The 22789-nt window shown below is 47.8% G+C and overlaps 1 protein-coding gene across 1 annotated transcript in view; it reads left to right on the forward strand.

Moving 5' to 3' along the window:
* The window catches only part of TMEM67 (transmembrane protein 67), a 2125990-nt gene that overhangs the window by 689199 nt on the left and 1414002 nt on the right, over positions 1 to 22789 (forward strand). Inside the window, exon 11 of the mRNA XM_069621352.1 lies at positions 15463 to 15528. Coding sequence (XP_069477453.1) covers positions 15463 to 15528 — 66 coding nt within the window. The remainder of the gene's footprint in view (positions 1 to 15462; positions 15529 to 22789) is intronic.

The raw sequence follows: 22789 nt of genomic DNA on the forward strand, positions 1-22789 counted from the left end.
TGAACCCATGCATTTATGTCCATTAAGACTATCAACACTAAAAACTGTTTTGCTAGTCGCAATCGCATCTGCCTGCAGGGTGAGCAAATTGCGAGCACTGTCTTGTAAACCTCCTTATACAGTCTTCCATAAGGATAAGGTTATTCTTAACGTAAGATCTTTGTTTCTGCCAAAAATAGTCTGACTTTGATTTAAAGGAGGAGGATAGGTTACATAGACTTGACCCTAGGAGGGCTATCAGTATTTATATGTCACGAATGTCAAATATTCGCCAGGATGACCAATTATTCATCAGATATACAGGTCATAAATTGGGGTTCGCAATAACAAAACAGACTCTATCCAGATGTGTTATTCTGGCTATCCAAGAATGCTATAGACTGGCTGGTAAAGATCCCCCAGAGGGTCTAAGGGCTCACTCAACCTGGGGGGTGGCTAGTTATTTCGCTTTTCAGAGAGGAGTACGTATTAAAGACATTTGTGCGGCAGCCACTTGGTCTACCGTACACACCATTGTGAAACATTACTCCCTGGACGGTTGTTCTACTCATGAGGGAGCATTCGGGAAAGCTGCCTTGCACTCGGTCCATGATAACTTCTAAAGGCAGATCTAAATTATTTTCCCACCTCCAAGACTATTACTGCTTTGGGAGGCTATCAAAGAGGAGGAAAATGTGGGAGGGCACAATCCATTCGGAGAACAAGTTACTTACCCCTGGTAACGTTCTTTCGATTGAATGTGCCACTCGTGTATTCCTCATCGCCCCTCTCAACCTACCCTGCTGCAGAGTTTGTGTTTTACACTCTGTGCTTTCTCAGAGTCTTCTAACGTCTAAGGAGGCACTAGTAATTCCTCTTAACATGGAAAAACAAGAAATGAAGCCAACGGGCTCTGCACATGCTACATATACTGCAGATGTCGAACATAGGATAGAGGCCTTCTTGGGACATCGAGTCACTGATGCAACCGCACAGCGCCCTCTGTCGAACATTTTTTTCCAAAGCAGCTGAAGCTGGAAGATAATTATCAAAGATGAGGAATACGTGATTAGGGGTAAGTAAATTGTTCATCTCCTGTGCTTAAATCTTTGCAGTAGCTTCCGGTTCGTAAGCAAATCGATTTTAAAGCCTTATGTATAGCGCATTGTGCCTTATTCTGCAGAATACCTGCAATATAAGTTTTGCTCATGTTCGACTTTTATGCTCGCAGGATGCCCTCTTGATCGAAGTTCCTCGCTTTAAGCGTTCCTGAGTTAGAGGCTGTGCCTTCTCTATAGCTGCAGCCAAAACTCTGGAAGGCCTTACCTTGTTCACTGCGTTCTACTGAGAACCATTTACAATTTTGTCGAGTACTAAAAACCCTCTTTTTTTAGGACTTTGTTGGGTTGTCACTGGTCCCCTGTTGGCATTTCTGGCACGAAGATGCCAATGCCAAGCGTTGCTCTTCGTAGAAAATAATAACATAACATAGAGAGTGTGTGCAAGGTGAAGTATTGGTTGGTGAGAGAAAGTGGTACTTGGGTGAGAGTGTAAATGTATGTTGAGCATGGGCGTGAGTGAGACTAAGTGAGTGTGTAGGGGGAGTAAGTGAGGCTGAGCAAGAAGGGTGAATGAGAGCGTGAAAGGAGAGTGACTGAGAAGGAGAGGTGGAGTGTAGAGAGTAGGAGGTGGTTAGTAGAGAGTATTGGAAGGAGAGTAGTAGAGAATGGAGAGAGCAGTAAAGTGGGGAGTGCACAGTAGTGGACGGAAGAGGGCTAGTAGGAGTAGATGTGAGATTTTTTTTTTTTTTTTTTAAACTTTTATTTTTGCAGGCAGAGGTTCACAAGGCACACACATCAAGGCAATACATGTGTAAAACATATTATACTTGAGCAACACACAAATCACAATACAACAGTCATAGTAATAGCATCAGGGTGGGACCCGAGGAAAGGATATAAGGCCTCATAGAGCGGGGTATGTCCCTTATGGGGCTGGGGGGAGTCAGTTGTGGGTGTACTTTCACTTTGGCTATTAAGATAGGTGTTAAATTCAACCCAGGTATTCTTGGGGCGGGAGTGGACGGGTAGCATGGCCAGGTATTCCTCCTCACAGTTTCGCGACCAGGTGAGCAAATTCAGCCATTTCTTAAAGGCCGGAGGGGAAGAACTTTTCCAGCTCTGGAGTATGCATTTCTTGGCTATCATACAGCTTATGTTTAAAAATTTAGCCAGACGTCTAGTGCCCTCCGTTTTCCAGGCCCCGAAAAGGACTGCTAAGGGATCACGTTCGACCTCAGTTTCGATGATCTCGGTGAGTGTGTTCAGAATGCCTTCCCAAAATTCAGACAGTTTATTACAGGACCAAAACATATGTAGATGGTCAGCGCCCTCTGCTCCACAGCGAGGGCAGGGGTGCATAGTGGTGTGGGTGAACTTTGAGGTTTTGTGCGGGGTGTAGTAAAGCCTATTCAGGAGTTTGTATTGCATGGCCCTGTGGCGGAAGTTGAGAGAGACCCTTTGGGTGTGTAGGCACATTTTCTCCCAGACTCTGTCCGATATTTCTAGGCCCAAATCAGCTGCCCAATCGTCGCGTGCCCTGAGCGATGGGAGCGGGGCAGTGTCCTGCAGGATCTTGTATAATGAGGAGACGACTCCGCGGGCGCCGCCCGAGTTGGTAATATATGCGATCGCCGGGTTATCAGGGGGTTCATCTGGAAACGAGGGCCATTTAGTGCGAAACGCTGCTCGGAGCCTGTAGTATTGGAGGGTCTCCAGGGCAGATCTGGTGTGCCCCGGTTTCCATGTGTGGGGACTAATGAACCGGCCCTCCGGATAGAAATCCGATAATGCCTGGTATCCCAGTGCGCCCCAGTGACGGGCAAGAGCCGTGTCATGCGTAGGCTCTAGGCCCGGGAACGCCCATACCGGGAGCCATTTGTAGTAAGGAAAGGAGTCGGGTGACAGACACAACAGACGTGCCCAGGCACGCAGGGTCGCACCGACCGGGTCGATAGGGGAGTCAGATACATAATGCTGATGCAGTATGAGAGACATTATGTTAGTGCCGGCAGCCGCCAATCGCTCCAGTTTAACATGTGGGCGAGCAGGAGAACCGGGGTACCAATGAGTGGCGTGTTGGGCCTGGGCCGGAGTCCAGTACAGCATCAGGTCCGGGGCAGAGATTCCCCCTTGTTTGTATGGAAGCACCATGTCAGTCCACTTCTTGCGTACAGCACCGGAGTGCCACAGGAACTGTGCACATAATGCGTGTAGTTTGGAGAAGTATTCAACCCCGGGCCATACGGGTATGTTGTTAAAGGTATAGAGGAGTTTAGGCAGCAGGATCATTTTAATAAGGGAGAGACGGCCTGTCATGGATAATGGGAGGGCACGCCACAGTGAAAGTTTGGTTTCAGCTAACTGTGCCACAGCTGAGTAATTATCGGCGAGCAAAGTGGGTCTGGTTAGGGATATTTGCACACCCAGATATCTGACACCATCCGGGGACCAACGAAGGGGATATTCGGTGGTGGGTTGTGTGGTCGATTTGGTAAGAGGGAAGATTTCAGACTTCGAGTAATTAATTGTGAACCCGGAGTGGGTGCCGATGCGCGTGATATCCCTTAGTATAGGGTCAAGGTGGGCCGTGGGTTCCCTGATGTACAGTAGGACATCATCGGCGTATAGGGAAATGATTTCGGGGTCGCCAACCAGTCGTATCCCTTTGCGGGCATGGTGTGAGCGGACATAGTCCGCCATCGGCTCTATCGCCAGTGCAAAAAGAATCGGGGAGAAGGGACAACCCTGTCTGGTACCCCTGAATAATGTGAAGAGGTCAGATGTCAGTGAGTTAGCTCTTACTCTTGCAACAGGGGAAGTGTATAGTAGTTTGATAAACCCAACCATGTTCGGGCCAACGCCCATCGTTTCAAGCACCAGCCACATATAGTTCCAGGAGACCATATCAAAGGCCTTTTGTGCCTCCAGAGTAACAGCTACAGCCTGGACGTCCTGGTCCATACGAGACATAACGTTGAACAACCTTCTGATATTGTGTGAAGTGGATCTACCGGGGACGAAGCCTGCCTGGTCCTCATGAACCAAGTCGGTCATAATGGGTAGAAAGCGGTTTGCTATGATCTTAGCAAAGATCTTTGTGTCTAGGTTCATAAGGGAAAGAGGTCTGTAAGATCCACATTCGTCGTCCGGTTTGCCAGGTTTGAGCAGCACCGTGATGACAGCTTCGCGCATGGAAGGGGGAAGGATGGAGACCCGCAATGCCTCGTCCCAGACCTCGAGCAGCCTAGGGGCCAAGATAGCGACGTGCTCCTGGAAAAATTCAGTGGTAAGCCCGTCGGGGCCCGGTGCTTTTCCTTTGGGTAGATTTGAGATGGCCGTCACTATCTCGTCCAGTGTAATCGGGGAGTCCAGTTGGTCCCGGGTGTGAGGGGATATCTCAGTGGTGGGGATCTGGTCAAGGAGCTCGCGCATGTGTTGTTCGGTATGTTCGGCAGGTTGGGAGTAGAGGGATCTGTAGAATTCGGTAAATATGTCTAAGATACGTTGGTCCGCCCATTGTGGGTTGCCATGTTGATCTTTGATGGAGGTAATCTGTGTACGACCAGATTCCCTTCTAACCAGTGTTGCTAGTGTCCTCCCGGGTCTGTCCCCCTCCCCGTACCTCCTGGCGGCCTGTGGGCGGCTGAAGTAATGAGTTTCGTTGGTAGCAAGTGTGTTATATATCTGAAGCTCATCGCTAATTTGGGCGAGTGTACCGGGGTCAGCGGCCGTGGGGCATCGGAGCTCTAGTTGTTTCAATTTGGCTTCAGAGCGCCCGAGGGCAGCTCTTATCGCTTTCAGTACTCCAGCCTCCCTAGAGATAGACATTCCCCTAATATACACCTTGAAGGCATCCCACCTCACCGCTGCCGATGTATCTTGGAGAGAGTTGCACTCAAAGAAGGATTCGATGTCCGTCAATATTTCAGCCTTGAAGACGATATCTCTGAGGGCTTCGGATTTAAAGCGCCAGGTGCTGAACGTCTGGACGGGCATCCCCAGTTCCACCGAGATTGTAATTGGGGCATGGTCTGATAGTGTGCGGGGTAGGATCCAGGAGCCCTCCACTGTGCCCATAACTTCCCTTGACACTAGGAACAGGTCTATCCTGGAGGAGCTGTCATGTACGGACGAGTAATAAGTGTACTCCCGTCGCTGGGGGTGCATTGTCCTCCAGACGTCGCAGATGTACAGTGTCTGCATATGGCTACGCAGCTGACGCGCGGCACTGGACAAAGCTCTGGTAGCAGTTCCCGTCCTGTCCAAGACAGTGTCCAGGATAAGGTTCAGATCACCTCCCCATATGATTGGTACACCCACAAAGCCCAGCAGAATGGAGGCTACAGCGTCAAAGAATTCGGGAGAGTCTATGTTGGGGCAGTATGTGTTGACCAGGAGATATTCCTTATTTATCAGAGTGCAATGCAATATAACATAACGTCCCTCCGGATCTATGTAGCTTTTATGCTATATGAATTTGATGGATTTATGGATCATAGTGAGTACGCCCCTAGATTGGGAGGAATACGAGGTGAAGAATCTGGCGGGGCCCCATGATGGGGCTATGGTCCTTGGGATGTGGCCCTTGGAATGTGTCTCCTGTAGGAATAGTACCCTACAGCTGTGCCTATTAGCATAGGCCAAGATTTTACGGGCCTTGGTGTGGTTGCTTAAACCCCGGATGTTCCAGGACATCATAACCGCAGGCATTTCACTGGTGAATATTCAATCGCACAATGCATAACTCAATGAACATCCCATGTCCAGTGATGGTGTGCGCCCAAGAAGTCAGGGCTGAGAGTGCGCTCGCTGCCCTTCAGTGTGCGCGCCGCAGAACCTCGTGTGCCATTTTGGAATAATACCCCCTTCCCGCCCGCCACCCTCACCACTAACCCAAGATTAGTAGTGTGAACATTCCCCTCCCCGAACTGTGCACAGCTGAGCCGTCCCCAACTTGGCTCAGACTGTCCAAAAGCCCAACAGGGGCTAACCCACAACAAAGGTGTATCCAAAAACAGTGCAATCGCAGTGGGGTGCGCCGTTGCCGTGCATTAGCGCGCTTGGAACCAGGGGGTTCCGTTACAAAACGAGCAGTATTGGCGGTCACTCAGTGCATGCATGGCCTTGCCTGTCTAAATGGGAAACAGGGACCAGCATATGTGTCGTGGCAAAACGGTTGCAGTACAGACTTATACAACAGTCACTTGGCGGATGTCCCATCATCTCAGGTGGGGAATAAGGGCTGCTGCAGAGGGATCGGAGCAAATGCGATTAAGGCAACACGTGACAGTAGTTACCAAGGGGCAGGCCGGATTAATAATGCATTGGTCCCATGTAGTGTATCTCCGACATGACAAATGAAGTGTGCATATTAGAGCTATGTATCCTGGTGAGTGCAGAGGTGAGGCTAAGAGGGGGTGTCAGCATTGCCCGGTAATACTGCTGGGTCTCATGTAAGCAAAGCCCCTAAAGGGCACGAGCCATGGGTTAGCACCAGTGGGATGTGGTGACACTCCGCAGCCGTGAATTGAAGCGTACTAGGGGCAGCATGTATAGATCGGGGCATGTTACTGCAACAGGTGGATTATAGGCACCTACCCTTCATGAGCCAGATCACGACACAGGTGCATGCAGCGGTAAGCCCCAACATCATAGTAAGCAGAACCAAGTTACCAATATCATATCACAAATCAGGAATCAGTAGATCCAATAAGTTCCGTTGGGCCAAATGTTCAAATGCCGCCAGCGTGGTCGTCTATCGGGTTGTGGAGCGGTATTTGCATCTCGATGAATTTCACCGCCTCATCTGGGACGGTGAAGAAGTACAATTTACCATTATGGGTGATCTTGAGCCGTGCGGGGAACAGGATGGCATATGGGACGTTGCGCTCCCTGAGCAGTTTCTTAACGCCGAGAAATTGACGTCTCTCCCGTTGCACCGCCACCGAGAAGTCCGGGAAGATTCTAATGGCGTGGGCCTCTAGACGTAGGTCACCCTTCTCCCGTGACAGGCGGAGGATGAGGTCTCTGTCGCGGTAGTTAAGTATTTTAGCGATTACAGGCCTAGGGCTGTCGCCCGGTTTAGGTCGTGGTGATAGGGCCCGATGGGCGCGCTCCACCGTGAAGTATGGTGAGAGGGCCGGATTATCAAGCAGGTCTTTAAGCAGTTTCTCCACAGCGTCCTCCATCCGGCCCTTGAGTGCGTTCTCGGGAACCCCGACGATGCGCAGGTTGTGTCTGCGGGATCGAGATTCCAAGTCGTCACATTTCTCCCTAACACTCTTCATGTCCCGCGACAAGGAGGCCACGGTGTCTTGGAGCGTGTGTATAGCATCTTCATTAGTGGAGATTCTATTCTCGGCCTCCGTGATTCTGGATCCCGCCTGATCCACCCGAGTTTTAAGTGATGCAACGTTTGCATTAATGTCATCAAGCTTTTCGTGGAATGAAGCGAAGTTTTTTGCCATGGATTCCATTAGTGTAGTGAGATCTGGCGCCGCAGCCCCGGGAACGGTTTCATTTTCAAGTTCCTCATATGGGGGCGACATGTGGGCCGCTTCAGTTCGAGGGATCGCCTTAGCGAACCTATCCATGGCACCCCCTTTGGCGGTTCCCTTGGAGCGGCTCGACATTGCAAGAGTCTGGGTGCGGTGTGATCGCACTGTGAGGGGAGATGGTGGCGGGTAGTAAGCGGGCACTGTGGAGTGGAGGGCCTGCAGCAGGTGTGAGTCACTGTGAGTATGTAGTTAAACCATCCAGTTGGTCGAGGTATAGGGGAGTCCCAATCACGGAGGCCCAGTAGCGCAAACCCCAGGGGGGCAGGGGGCCCACTACGACGTGATCAGCCCCAATAGAGCACCGGGGTTGTTAATAGGCAGTCCGGGAGGAGGGGGGGAAGGCACAGAGCTCCTCACCTGTAGGCCGCTAGTTCGGGGCGGTGAGAGTCAACAGGGAGCCCCAGAGTTCCAGCGGTGGACAGAGGATCCAGGTCGGGGGCGCCGCCGCGCACCCACGCGGCTCGGCGGGGCCGGAGCGCGGGCCTCCGCAGGCGGCAAGAGCAGTAGGAGCGGGATCAGTTCCAGAGAGCACGGGAGGAAGTGCGGGTCACCGCGGCGGCCCGGCTCGTCCCCACAAATCGGCGTAGGGCCGGAGCACGCCTCACACGGGGGGCGGGGGACCTCGGCAGCCCGGGCCCCGCCGGGGAGACCGCGAGCGCGGAGCGGACTAGCCCCCGGGGCAGGCGCCGAGACCGAGGGCGTCCACTCCGAGGCAGTAGGCGGAAGCTCCAGAGGGCGGCACCCAGCGGTCACCGCGGCGCCGCGCGGGCTCGGAGTCGGCCCCCAGGGAGCCACAGCGTAGTGGTCGGATTGGGGTCTTGGGAGGTCCGATTCGCTACAGGATCAGACGTGCAGGTAGCCCAGGCAGTCAGCAGCACAGGGGGCCAGACGAAGATGCCGGATTCTGAAAGGAACCGCCGATGTAGTCGGATAATCAGCGGCCAGGCACGGAGCTTCCAAGCTAAGCAGCCATTTTGTTGGCTGCTCAACAGCGCCCCCGAGTAGATGTGAGATTTAAGAACATCGATGGGGTAGGGAGAAAGAGAAAAGTCAAAGGAGAATATCTCAGGGGCAACTCCATTGTTGTGGAAACAAGACCACACTGAGCAGCACAGGTTCAATACCCGTTCCAGCGCTTGGAGTCTGGCACAGAGCACGATATAAGAAAGTGGAGGAAAGTAGAAGGAAGGTAAAGGAAGGAACAAATATCAGGGCGAGGAGTACAAGAGCATGAGAGGAAAGGAACAAGGAACACCTAGGTGACTGGAATGAACCACTTCTTAAAATCATTAATCTTGTGGCACGCCAAGTTAGGAACCAGCTACAAGGTCCCGGAGGGACTAAGAGAGACACGCCGGTTGTCTTTATGCCCTCGCCAAAAGCCAGCCAGATCTTCGACAGTTGGGGTTACAGATCTCAAATTACCACCTTAGGTTTTAAGAGATGCCTGGGCTAAGGAGCGCTGTTAGGCAGAATCCTGTGCAGTGCCCTTAGAGACCACTACACACAATTAAGACCACAGGTGGCAATACAAGTTTACCTTTGGTACAAGCCTGTACTACTAAGTTATAGTGGTAGCAGTAGCAGAGCAGCCAGGCTTATCTCAAGAGTATATGAGCAGTAGCAGAGATTACACAAAGGGACCACAATTACTGTGACTCAAGCAAACACTGACGCAAGGTTTCAGGTAAAAAATATAAGTACATTTATTTTTTTAAACCATCAGTTATAAACACAACACCTCTATTAAACTTTAAACAAAACCACACGTTAAATATACTACAACTAACCAATTCACTTTGTACAGTAGGTCTCAAGGTAAGTAAACTGTGTTTGACTGAACCGGTATTATGAACAAAACACGATACCGCGGATACGGTTGCAATCCTTTTTTGACAGTTCGGTCTACTCAATAAACGCATATCTGTGTCATGAAATGCTACCGGGGCAAAAGCACACTTAGCACCTGAGACACCCAGAGGGAGTTGGAGGCAAAAATCACAGGCAATATTTAGGTTAGGCAGACAGTATCGAGAAACACTCAGAAACAGGAGTTCAAAAGTCAAAGGGTCGAAGCCAGGTTTAAGTGACACCGGAGACCTGTGCCAAAGATCACACCGTTAGACAGTTCACGATTCAGCGTAGCCCAAAAGTACTTGGATATTGTCAATGTTCGGAAGCAAAAGTTATAAGAAGGAGGGAAGACGAGGACGAGCCTTGAGTATAAAGAAAAGGGACTCACCCAGTTTCCTCGAGTAGAGCACAGTACCTTATTCCAACGATGCAGCTGGTGCCCTGGCAGTTGTTCCTGTTGGTTTCCCGCAGACCCACGATTCCTGGAGCTTCGTTGTGAGGAGGACGTCTGAAGGGGGTCTGCACCACACAGGGATGAAGCCGGCAGCAGCGACAACGAAAAAGGTGTGCTCCTTAAAAACAGGAGATGCTCAGCAGGTGGCCGGACTGGATCTCCTCTTAGTCGTTGAAGGGAAGATAGCTCAGGACTGCAGCAGGGCTTCACCGGGACAGGGTAGTTGCAGCAGCTGTCATTCTCTCCGCTTCTCTTCGGTTCCTTGTAGTTCCAGAGGCCACTCTGACTTCTAGCCCAAGAGACCTGCCTTTTATGCGCAAAACCCCCATTCACACAGCCTGGCTGTCAATCACGCATGATTTGGCTGAGGTGGTTGTCCAGCCGGGACAACCACCTCAGCCAATCATGGCAAAGTGTGACTTGGGTTTCCTAGGATACCCTGTGCAGAGGGTGACTACACCCCTTCCCCACATTCAGTCTACCTAGACACCCAGGCGCCAAGAGGAGGGCTTCTCTGCAGAAGCCCGCCAAAAAACGGTGGACAAAGAAGGCAAACCTAATTTGCCGCGCAAAGTAAAACACAAGAAGGACTTTAACAAAATGAAATGGTGAATAAACCCAACCGGAGCCAAAAGAAAGACATTTTGGTCAAGCGGGTTTATGCTCGAGGCTAATATAATAGCCAAGAACAGTACCACGTTTATCTAATATAATCGCAGTAGAAAAGTTGGGGTAGGTACCACTGCCACCAGCCAAGTCTAAATGTTAAGAGCGACACAATGCTCAGGGAGGTACAGACAGAAAAGGGGTACAGATTAGCCCTTTCCAGTACTCCATGTAAGAGGGGGTGTACTGGGTCTGTGATAAAAATGTTTATGTAAAGTAAATGGCAATTTTACCTTTCTCTGGGGGACAGTCGTCAGCCCCAGCGAAATGGAGTCAGAGGGAAGTCTTAAAGACAACCCTGGGTTAATACACTAAAGGTGCTGTGTAACCCGTACAAGAACAGGGGCACCTGGAGTGGTGTGCTCCAGTGACCAAGATCACACAATGAGTAAAAACACATAGTCCAAAACACATTTAAGACTGGAAAAAGGATGTACACTCTTACCATGTGGAAAAAATAAACTCCAGAAATCCAGCAAAACTGCCTGGGGACTCACTAGGTGAGTGAAATTAGCCCTAGAAGGAGAATGCTCCCTAACAAGCGCAAAACCCATTGGAGACGAGAGAGAGAAGGGGATGGCCCTTAGTGGGACCATACTGAAACATTTTTATGAAAACTCTTGAAAACTCTTTAAGAGTTTGTGTGTTGTTGAGGCCTTCTGTTACAGAAATGTTGAAAAGTGAGCTGTCTTAACGGTGACCTAGCGTTCTTCAAATCATAGGTATAATGCTACTGTCATGCATTTTTGAGAATGAACTGAAGAGTTCTCTTATTTTATGATATCCAATATTTATACTTTGCTCATCACCACCATGGTGGTCTTATGGCACCTGACCCTGTTTTAAAGGTGGCATATTGTGACTTTGCTAGGGTGTCGTCAGACCTTATTGTGTGGGAGGGAAGGGAAGGTTTGCAGAGAATGTGATAGGAAAGAGACATTGGACAATAGAATGACCAAAATCTGAGAAGATAAACGATTGAGAGGAGTGGGAGTGATTGAAAACCCAACTAGAAGGCCAGTGGAATACATGGCTTTGTCTGTAGAAACCCTGGATAATGTGGCCTTGTAGGCAACCAAACCAAAGGGGATCTGGAAGTTATTACTCTTCAAGACTTCAGTCTGGGATTGGACTTTGCATTTGACTTATTCCTTATTGTGGTGAAATGCCTGCTATACCTGTTCAACGTTGGGAGCTGCAGGAGTCTGTTTTACATGTGTGTAATCATCTTAGATGCACCATGGTAGAAACAATAGCCGGAAGGGGCACATAATGAAGGGGATCTTAGAGAGAGACAGACAGACAGACTAGGAAACTTCCTGATCATGCTCACTGGGAGTAAGGTTTGGGTGGTGTCTGTGGCTGACAAGCAGAGCGTGCCTGGAGGGAGATGCTGTCTGATGAGACATGTAACCGGTAACTAGCAGTGAGTATGAAGGAGGAGTAGACTGGTGGAGAGAGGCAACAAGGAACCCCACCCAAAGAGTTGGAAATGAAAGGTTAAGGGTGGGTGGACACTGCTGAACACCCTACCAGCTGAGGTTCGCTAAGCAAGTCGATGGTTGGGGAAAGGCCATGAATAATCTGAGGCGGAGGAGAGGAGGTGTCCAAGATGTGAATATCTACAACCCGGTTCTGAAGTACCTGCCGTGTGAAGGTAGTGATCAACCTTGGAGCATGTCTGGAGAGTTGAAGTGAGGGCCTGATAGTCACAGAGCGGTTGAGAAATAGGCAAAAAGACAAACTGGAGGTTATCGGGACCATAGGAGGTAGCCACATTTTTAAATCCGAGAGGCTGACTACTGAGGCAAAAGTGCTGTATGCTAAACTTGGTAGTATAAATTCCTAGAGCCACTGAGAAACTGAGCATTAAGAGGAAATATCTGAATACTTGAAATTGTATCAAATGTTCCTAGAGCTATTGACTATTAAGGGATATGTGCTGTATGCTGGCAATTTTAGGAATAGTCCCTAGAGCTAATGTGAAACCTCAGATTGGAAGACTGAACATTGTGAGAAACGTTGCATGCTGGAACTTGCAGGCAAAGGTCCTAGAATCCATGAGAAAGTTACTGAAAAGAGAAATCGCGCATTCAAAGACTGAGAATTGAGAGATCCGACTGCTTGTTAGAACTTGAAGCCGAAACTTGTATAGGCCTTGTGAAAATGACTACAAAGAGAATGACTGCGTGGTGCAACTTGAAGGTACGTTTCTTAAAGCACCTTAAGATAGTGACTTGTGAAACATTGTGTGTTGGAACTTGAGGACAACGTTTGTTGTGTCTTTTGAAAGTGAGTGAAAATTAACACGACATGCTGGAAATTGAAGTACAAGTGCCGGGAGCCATTGAGTAAGTGAGTGTCCAAATATTCACAAGGACATTGACAGAAATGTTTGGGGAATAAAAACTGTGGAAAAAAGAGAAGAATAGGCTGGACAACCCGACAGTCTATAAAAATAATTTGTAAAATGTACTCCTCTGTATCTTTGCAAATGATTTAGAAGAAAATGGCTGGTATTTTGTGGCAGGAATTTACTCTGTTTGAATCTTTTTTAAACAATTAGATACCAGTTCCCAAGTGTGACAAATATTGTAGTTACATTTGTAAAACAGTGTTATAAATGAGAATTACAAAATGTATAGTGTAAGGGTAATTATTTTGTTGGTCAGGATTTCCATGGGCTTCCTGGAGTAGAGGGCTTACATGTTTTTGACAATATACTTGGATAAATGCCCAGACTACTATTCGTTTTGTCTCCCCTTCTCTTTTGTCAGGGTCTTTGTCTTACTAGTCTCTGCATTTTCCTTGACCAGAGCTTAAGCCTTTTCTCTCGCCACTTTCCCTTCTGCTGGGGTTTCTTTTACTCCTTCCACTGCCTCTTCGGCCTGGTGTTTGGTCTTTTCTCTCTCTGCCTTCTCTTTGGCTACATCCTCTGCCTTCACTTGTGTTGCCTTTCCATGAGCCATAGCCAGCCTCTACCTCTACCTCTGCCTTTGCTTTTCATGGACCAATGCCACACTTCTCTGTGGACAAAGAGCTGCCGTCACTCTCTGCTCTGCTTTGGGTAAGTTACCCTGCTTTACCCTCTTCTTCTCCTCTTAGGTGTACTTCTCAACCATCTTGTTCCGTCTGCAGATTTTCTGTTTAGCTCCCCATTCCTACTCTCTCTGGGATTTCCCTTTCTCCATCTTTCTACAGTTTCTGGATGTGCTCCTTCATTCTACCATTCCCCAGGTCTTAATGGTGCCTTCCTTCTCATTCCTGTTTTTCTTTTTACTTTGTTCCCTTTTCTGGATTTTCCCCTTTGCTCCACTAGCCTCACTCTCTGGGGTTACCCTTCCCTTTACTGCTTTCTATTTTCCATGTTGTTTCTCCTGGGCTATATCATTATCTGTTCTTTGGATCTTTCTTTCCCTTCCTCTTACTTTCCCACGTGCTTCTCCACTCTGTTCCCTCCCTTCCCTACTCTCTTAATAACTTTGCCACGCTTCTCCTTCACCTTTGTCTTCTTCACTCTCCCTTGGTTGGTCTTCCTTTCCCTTTTTACAGGTTTGTGACAGTCTCCCTTTCTTTCCTCATACTCATTTTGCCTGTTCTCCTTCTATTTTCAGCTGATTGCCTCCATCGGTGTCTCTTCCTTTGTTGTCTTTTTCTCCCTTAATCTAGGCTTCTTGTTTCCCCATGTCTTGATGGCTACCTTGTACTTTATTTCCTTTCATGTTCCATTCTTCCTTCTTTCAACTCTCGACCTTAACATCAATTCTCTCACTTCCCAAGTGTTTTACCTCTTTTCTCTCTGCTGCTCTTCTCCCTTACTGCCAGTCACTTCCTGCCAGCCTTCAGTACCTTTCCTTTTCTTAATCTAACCACCTCTTTTGGCCTGTCCCTTCTTTCTTTTCCTCTCTATCTCCACTTCTTTACCTTCTCTGGACACAGGCATCTTTCTTCTCTCTCTGCTTCCTTATCCCAGTCTTTAGCCTCTCCTTTTATGATGCTCCCCACTCTTGGAATTTCTCCACGGGCTGAATCTTCTCATAATGGTGTGTGCCATTTTCAGGGCCCCTTGCCCATGTTGGAGACTGGCTCACTTCTTTGGAATCCAATGTTGCAGCATCCATGACACAACCTCCCTGTTACAGCAGGATTCCTCCTTCCTGCCCTTTCTTTTATCCCCCAAGCTACCATGCCTCACTGGGTCATCAGTTTCCCCTGCAGAGGCATGGGTCCCCGGAAAATGATCTACGCTATGCCCGCCCGAGGGCAATACCTCCACCTTCATTCTGGTCCTGCAGTTCCAGCCCACAATTCAGTAGTGAGTAATGTAATTTCAACAGCCTTCCGGTATCAAAATTAAATCTTCTGTCAAGGTGATCCCTCGAGCCAGTCTATCCTCCTATCCTCCTAGCCTCCTTGTGCTTCCGGGTCACACTGCTTGTGACCTGGTCACAAACTGCACTTTGACGTTAAGCAGGTTCCTATCTTACATCTACCCTCCAGTTTTGCACTACCTCTATGTTCAAGCCAGCATACACTACAAAAGACATTGCGTCAATGTCTCCTATGCATTTAGTAATATATATGTTCTGGAATTGAAGAATCCTGACACATAGGGGAGGTGCTTTGACCTTCTTGTGTTCAACACCTAACACACCCTCTGCTATTATAAAAGCATTCCAAGTTGGGAACTATTTATCAGTGTCACCACCTTTTTGTTAATCCTTCTTGGACAAACCTGTTTTTCATTAATTTCGCCGTGTGTCCTGTTATGTTAATATCCTCTCATAACATGAATGTCGAAAACCATTTAACGGAAGTAATACTGTCAGTATAGTAAGTTATAATTAATTGTTAACTGTTGATGTTGAATTCTTTATCTTCTTTGTTACAGCTCTGCCCAGACACTGACATCAGATTGAGAGCTGCATATAATTTTGGCACGACATACAAGCAAAGAGTAAGGCTAAATTGTGGCATAATATTGTTTTCATGGCCTTTATTAAATGATAAATATGAAAACATACATTTTCCCTTGTTACTGATGAGCTGAAACATCCGTTAAGATGAAATGTTTCTGTTTTGAAGAGGCAGTGATTCAATTAATCAGTCCTATGTTTTTACAGGTTTTTCTGTAGTGCTACATGTTGCTAAAAAAGATTTTCACTGAGCTTTATAAAGGTTGTGGAAAAGTGATGGATGATCAAAAGATAAAAGGAGCATTAAAAGAGCCCTTAAGGAAAGGGACTGCTGTTTCTGCAGCTTGGGATCCTTTATAGAACCATAAAGTGGCATACTGGCATAGCTCAGCACCCAATGTCCAATCAAAACCTCTTGATATACCCTTTGATGGGATTAACCTGTTTGAGGCAAAACTGATGAATCCTTGCAGAAATGTCAAGCGTCCCAGGTCACGTCCAGATCCGTAGTCCTTGCTGTTCAGCAGCCATCTGCCTCTCCGCTGGGGGGGGTTGTTCTTTTCAGGCCTTTGCATGTTACCCAACATGACAGGGGTAAGGCGCCCTCTGGCAAGCACCTGAAACGTCATCCTCCTTGCCAAGTAAGGGGCACAGGTGACATGCCAGGAGTCTTCTGTCCACATAACACTGTGAATCGAACTCCATCAATGTGTCTCCGGTGGGGGAGGATGTACCTGTTCATCAAGGAGTGGCATTGCTCCACCAGCGATTTTTGGGTCTTTCATGGCTTACTCAGGGCTACTGTCACACATTTCTTCAACTTCCACCTGTCCAATCACCTTTCACTTCTTTGCTGCCTCAGGAACCTTCTCGTTTGGAAATCCATCACTTTCTGAGGAAAGGCACCATAGAATTGGTGCCCAGTCCAGAGCTAGAGTAGAGGTGGTACTCGCATTTCTTTCTGGTTCCAAAGAAAGAGTGGGGCCTTCATCCTGTCATGGATCTCAGGCGCTTCAACTTGTACCTGTGCAAGGACAGGTTCAGGATGGTTACCTTGGCTAGATCCTCCAGTTCCTCGATCATTGGTACTGGTTTGTCTCTCTGGTCCTCCAGGATGCCTACTTCAGTGTGCCAATGGAAATAAACCTTACCAGCACATGAGGAAAGCCACTTGCAAATCCAGCAGGCTTCACACCAGGCTGCTACCTTGCTAGCAGATACTAAAAAGGGTGTGTGGCTAAAGGTTGTTTTTAAAGCTTCTTAACAGTGTAATCTAGCCCCTGGGGAAAAGGCAGGCACAGCTTGAGTGCTGGAAGGACAGACCGTGGAGTGCGGAAGAGTTGGTGGCAGAGTTGAAACCGCATACAGGTGAGCTATTGATTGTTAGAGAGTGGTACCAGCTGTATGAAGTGTAGTATGAGGCTATGTGTGTAAAAGGAGTGTGAAAGGAGGGTGAAGATAGAGAGGGAGAAAGAAAGTGTAGGGGGGAATTAATGTAGCACTAAGCCCCCTTTCCAAGGGCAGCCCAAGTTAACAGCCAGAGCGAAGTCAGGTCCATTAACGAGGGTTTCGGGCCATTACCCCCATTCCAGCCCTTGGAACAGGGGCTTAACGCCATTCACACCCCAGGTTACCAAAGCGGTAATCCGGGGTGCTAAAAAAAACTCTTTTCATTCATTGATCAGGATGCCTTGTGCATCCCGTTCAATGACTGAAAATACTGTGCTAAAATGGCTGACATAAAAAGGGAAGGCGGGGCTCCATATGGTGCCCCTCTTCCCTTTCCATAGCGGCTGTAGAAGCTGGGAAGCTGTAGCGGCGGCCTGTGCTGCTGCAACAAAAAGGTAAGTGGGTTTGGGAAAGGAGGGTTGGAAATGATTTAAAAAATTAAATAAGGGGACGGAGGGTGGGGAGGGGAGATGGCAGCCGGGTGAACCAGCCATCAAGCGGCTTGGAAAGCGGGCTGAAATTGTAGGTTTCAGCCTGTGTTTCTAGCCACCTGATTGGCTGGTTCCCCCGTGCCGGGTGCTAAGAAGAGTCAGAGTAATAGTGTATGGTTGGAGGGGGTGGAAAGAGTAAAATGTAGCAGTGTTTAGGGTGGAATAGAGGAGGGGTAGTGGAAAGAGATAGGCACAGATAGTGTGATAAGACTAGGACATAAATATGTAGATAGGAGGCTGTGTGATGTATAAAGGTGAGGAGAAGGGTGTGTAGATGGGTAAAAGACAGTGATGTTTGTAGACAAGGTAGATCCAGGGCACCATATCCCTGGGAGGGTGAGCAGGACATCATATCCCTGGGAGGGAGGACAAGGCACCATATCCCTGAGTAGGGAGTGGGTATGAGAAGAGCAGTCAGGTGAGGTGAGATTAGCACAGTGAGAAGGGAAGGAACTAGAGAGAAGTAGTGAGATCAGGAAAAGAGGGATGTGTGTGAGAGAATGGTGCAGGGTGTCTGTTGCTTGCACACGAAAGTAGACATTCCTATTGAAGAAATCTGGGTAGTGTTAGGTTAGGGACCCCTTAGTAGAGCCCTTGAGGGAGTCACATAGATGAGGTGCTTTTTGCCATTAGGTCCTCCTCGCAAGCTAGCATTATAAGTGTTACCAATTGCTAGCTGGGTAATGGTAAGGGATGCTCGGGTAAAGGTGGTGGGAAGCCCACAGAAGAAGAGAGAGAATCCCAATACTCTGCCTTTTCGGCATCTGACCAGAGGAAAAGAAAAATGTGATTTTTACTCTTCAACTATTGATAACTCTATTGTTTGCCGAGTTACGCCATAAGAATGCACACCCTCTTGCCTAGTGCCCAAAGGACACTAGTTGTGTCGGAGAGTATCAAAAACAAAACACCTATTAATGTAGTGATCTTAATTTAATCACCACCAAGCCACAATTTAATTAGTTGTGTGCTATAGCAATTTACCCACTCACTCATCTTCTCGGCAGACTCGTTCCTTTCCATGGTGGTTAACAATGTTGTGGTAGCTGCACACTTCAGAAGATTTTATGCAAGTAAAACCAGTTTTCACAGAGTGGCTTGTAAAAAACAGCTTAAAGGAAGATGTCATAAACTTTCAGTCCACTGTCTGCATAGTTCGCTCAGAGACTTCCTTTACCAAGAAAACTTTCCGAACCTACTGCAAGATTGGCTTCCATGTGGGATATACTAGATGCATGAGTCTTGTACACAGAAGACATATTTCCTTTCATCACATACACTTGTTCAGACCGGTGATTACAGTGTCTCTAAGCATTAATGAAATTACTGGGACTCTGACTTAAACCTCAACATATACATTTAAGTATATAGGCAGGCCCTACTCTACCTCTGGGAAAGGTTTTTGAATGGAAGAGTTTGTCAAAAATGTCCGGTTGGGTTCTCCTCATTTACTCTACTCTCTAAAGTCATAGGGGAAACCTCTGTCTGTTTGGCAGTGATATCCATCTACAGACCATATTAGCTGATTTGTTAAAAGATGTATGTGTACATGGCTGGGGAGCTCAGTTGAGGAAGTTGCGAAATGTGTGCAATCTTGAAGGTATGGATGATGCACACCATCCTTCTTTTAACTTCGTTTTTCATCTAGCTTTAAAGAGATTTGCTGATTGGATTGAGAACACTACTTTCTTGATTGCTACAGATGGCCCCAGTTTTGGTAGATATCATGATGAAGAAAGCCAATACTCTTTTTCTAGGCTAATGCGCAAGGAAGACATTCGAATGTGCAGCAGAGCATTCCCTTTCCCTGCCTCATTGCAGAGGCTCAAATTCCATGTTGCCTTCCTGAGCCTTATAACTTACATTTCTTAAGCTCAAGTAATGTATTTCAGTGGATTTGTTTTTGCTATAGGTCTCCATGGAGATGTGCGATTTTAACCAAGGAGTGCTCCATGTGCAACTTTTATACTCCACAATGGGACTATATTAAAACACAGGTGACAGAGAACTATAGATTTGGGGGAAATGCAATCTTCTTTTTTTATGTTTACCAACTTTATTTAAGATTGCATTCACATAACACTTTACTGGCATTTAGGGACCAGATAGACATAAAACCATAACACCTTCGGACAATTGCACTCTTCCATGCCTTTACTGTTCACTCCCTTTCCCTCCAAGTCCCACCAGGACCAGATAATCCCACAGTCTTTAACAGCCTTGCAGGAACTGCGCCACTAAGTGTGACTTTTGCACTTGTGCAGCAAAGTCCAGGCCATACTCCAGGATCTGGGACCAAATGTCGGTGAACTGGTGTCGTACTCCCCCTTTAGCCGCAGTGACCTTCACCGCTACTAGAATGCATAGCTTTCAACTCACACGCTTTTGGCGGGTGTCATCCGCCTTGTAAACGGCCGTGTAATGTCCTACTTTTATTATTGTTATTTGTTCAGAGTAGCAGTCCTCTGTTTATTGCAGTTGCTCGTGGGCTATGTCCCACGTGATTAAGGAGGCGGGGTTACCGCCAATTAGGCAGTTCACGCTTGATTAAAGACGAGTTAACACGCACCTGCCTCCGGTCCTGATTTATTGACTGCATTCATTATTGACCACGATTACATGCGGTTGTACGCTGCCCAACAAAGGTATGCAGTGAATATTTAACAATGGCGATGAGGTGTCTGTGAAACGACGCCGGAGCCAGAAGGTCCTGCCAGTCACCCGACACTGACTCGAGGACTCCATCTGCCTAATTTGCAGCACCGGAGCCGTTTACAACTCACGCGGCGTAAGCATCCGCACAAGTAAGAAGCCCCGATTTCATATGCAGCACTCGTTTGAGCAGACAGAATCCGGCAACTCATGTGTTACGCGCACCGCGTAATACACTTGGAGTCCAGCCACAGCAATACGCGCGCACCCGGCACACAGTGAAGAAACCGTTACAAGCAAATTCCTAGCGGATGTCAACACGCTCCACAAGAAGTCATCACAGCTGCATTTCCAAGGACCAAACATGTGTGCAGGCATCAGAAAACACACGCGTTCTCTTTCAAAGTTGACACGACAAACAAGGCACTGCCAGCGGCAGTAAGAAGGCAAACATGTCTGAAGACAACAGACAGTGGAATTCTGAGCCCCTCCTCCAGCTCCACACCTCGTCAAGCCGCTAACGAAGATGACAGCAGCTCAGAATCCTTACAACTACAAGCTGTGCCACCATTCGACATGTCAGACACCAGCAGCCTCGCCCCCAGATGGGCCAGATGGCTCAAGGAACTGCATATCTACATAGATGCATCAGGGGTAAGGGAGGAGCGTCGACTCAGAGGTATACTATTCCATTCTCTAGGACCAGTAGTACGGGACATCGTTTTTGAAATGCCTGAATCTACCACGGACACTTTTCAAGGCATCATTGATGCACTAAATGCCTACTTCGCACCCTTACGAAATGTTGATTATGAACGACACGTTTTCCACACATCTACACAGGACAGCAGTGAAAGTATGGACAATTTTGTAATGCGTTTAAGGAAAAGAGCAAAATATTGTGATTTTGATAGATATTCAACGGATGAAGCGATAAAGTCCCAAACCATTGCTGGCTGCGCATCGCATGAGTTCAGAAAGAAATTACTTCAAAAAAGCAGGACACTGGAAGAGATATTGCAACTCGCTCGAGCAGACGCCGCCCTCATGCAACAAACAGAATCACTTGATAACATCAAAATCACGCAGTCTGCTTCCACAGCATCAGTGTGCCCCATCAGAACATCGAGAGACTCATATCCCGCTGAACAAAAAAAATGTTACAGGTGCGGTTTCAAATTTCCACATGTAGGTCCATGTCCAGCCATCGGACACAACTGTGACAAATGCGGAGGCGAAAACCACTTCCAATCTGTGTGCAGAAACGTCAACAACTTCCAGCCGACTGATATGAACAGGGACACGAGGAGACAAGACCGAACCTCGACAAGAGAAAGTTCGAGATCTCGCAGGAGGCAGTCGCCTGCAGCATCCAGTCACCAACCTCAAAGCTCATCTCGCGACACGCCACGAGAGGAGAGAAAGCGGGAAGAGAGAAGACTACTCGAGCCGCACTAGCACCAGACATGATTCGCAAAGGAGACACTCCAGACAGAAGGTCAGATATCTAGAAAATTTGCCTCGCAGAAGACGGGAATCGCACTCATCCTCATCCAGCGGGGACAGGAAAAGGGGATGTGTACATGCAATCGGAAACAGCATAGCTGCAGAATACAGTCCCACCCTGCTACTACAAATTAATGGGCAAAACAAAGAATTTCTAATTAACACGGGAGCAACGGTAAATGTCATAAATGATGAGATTTATCAACTACTCAACTACAAGAAGTCACTGAAAGAAGCAGACACATTAATATATCCATACGGCTCCAACAAGCCTCTCAACTGCCAAGGGATGTTCACGGCACACTGTCAGTACAAAGACAAAAATCAAAAGATCAAAATATACGTCATAAAAGGGGACATGCCAGGTGGCAGCATTCTGAGTTTCAAGTCTGCGATTCAAATGGGACTCATTCAAATCATGTATCAAATAATGTCGGCATACACGACCAGCCCGAAGGACATGATGAAAATGTTTCCCTCTCTATTCAAGGGGCTGGGAAAACTAAAGGACAAACAAGTAAAGCTGCATATCAATCCCCAGATACCTCCGACAGCACAACACTACAGGGGCATACCTCTCAACATACAAAGACACGTGGAGGGCGAGATTCAGTCATTATTACAGCAGGACATCATAGAGCCAGGATCGGGACCAACTCCCTGGGTGTCTCCCATTGTACCCGTACTGAAAAAGGACAACAAGGACAGCATTCGCATCTGCGTGGACATGAGGGCCCCAAATGTGGCCATAGAGCGGGAACGACACCTTGCCCCAAGAATGACTGATATGATGCACCTACTGCTGGATCCAAGGTGTTCTCGAAATTAGACTTAAATAAGGGATGTCACCAGCTAGAGCTACACCCTGCTTCAAGATACATAACCACCTTTTCAACCCACCTGGGTTTGTTCAGGTATAAAAGGCTCAGTTTTGGGGTATCTTCGGCTGCCGAAATTTTCCAAAATGAGATACAAAAAGTGATAAAAACACATCCCCAACTGTTTAAACTACTCGGACGACATTAATTTTCGGCACCACACAAGACAGCCATGATGATACTCTGAGGAGAGTCTGCATGGCACTAGAAAATGCCCACCTAACACTCAACCCGGACAAATGTGAGATCAGTAAATTCACTCTCAAATTCTTCGGACATATTTTCTCAAAAGATGGCCTGAAACCAGACCCGGAAAAGGTTCAAGC

Source organism: Ambystoma mexicanum, chromosome 5q (genome assembly GCF_040938575.1).
Source record: "Ambystoma mexicanum isolate Mex_15411 chromosome 5q, UKY_AmexF1_1, whole genome shotgun sequence".
Taxonomy (NCBI): domain Eukaryota; kingdom Metazoa; phylum Chordata; class Amphibia; order Caudata; family Ambystomatidae; genus Ambystoma; species Ambystoma mexicanum.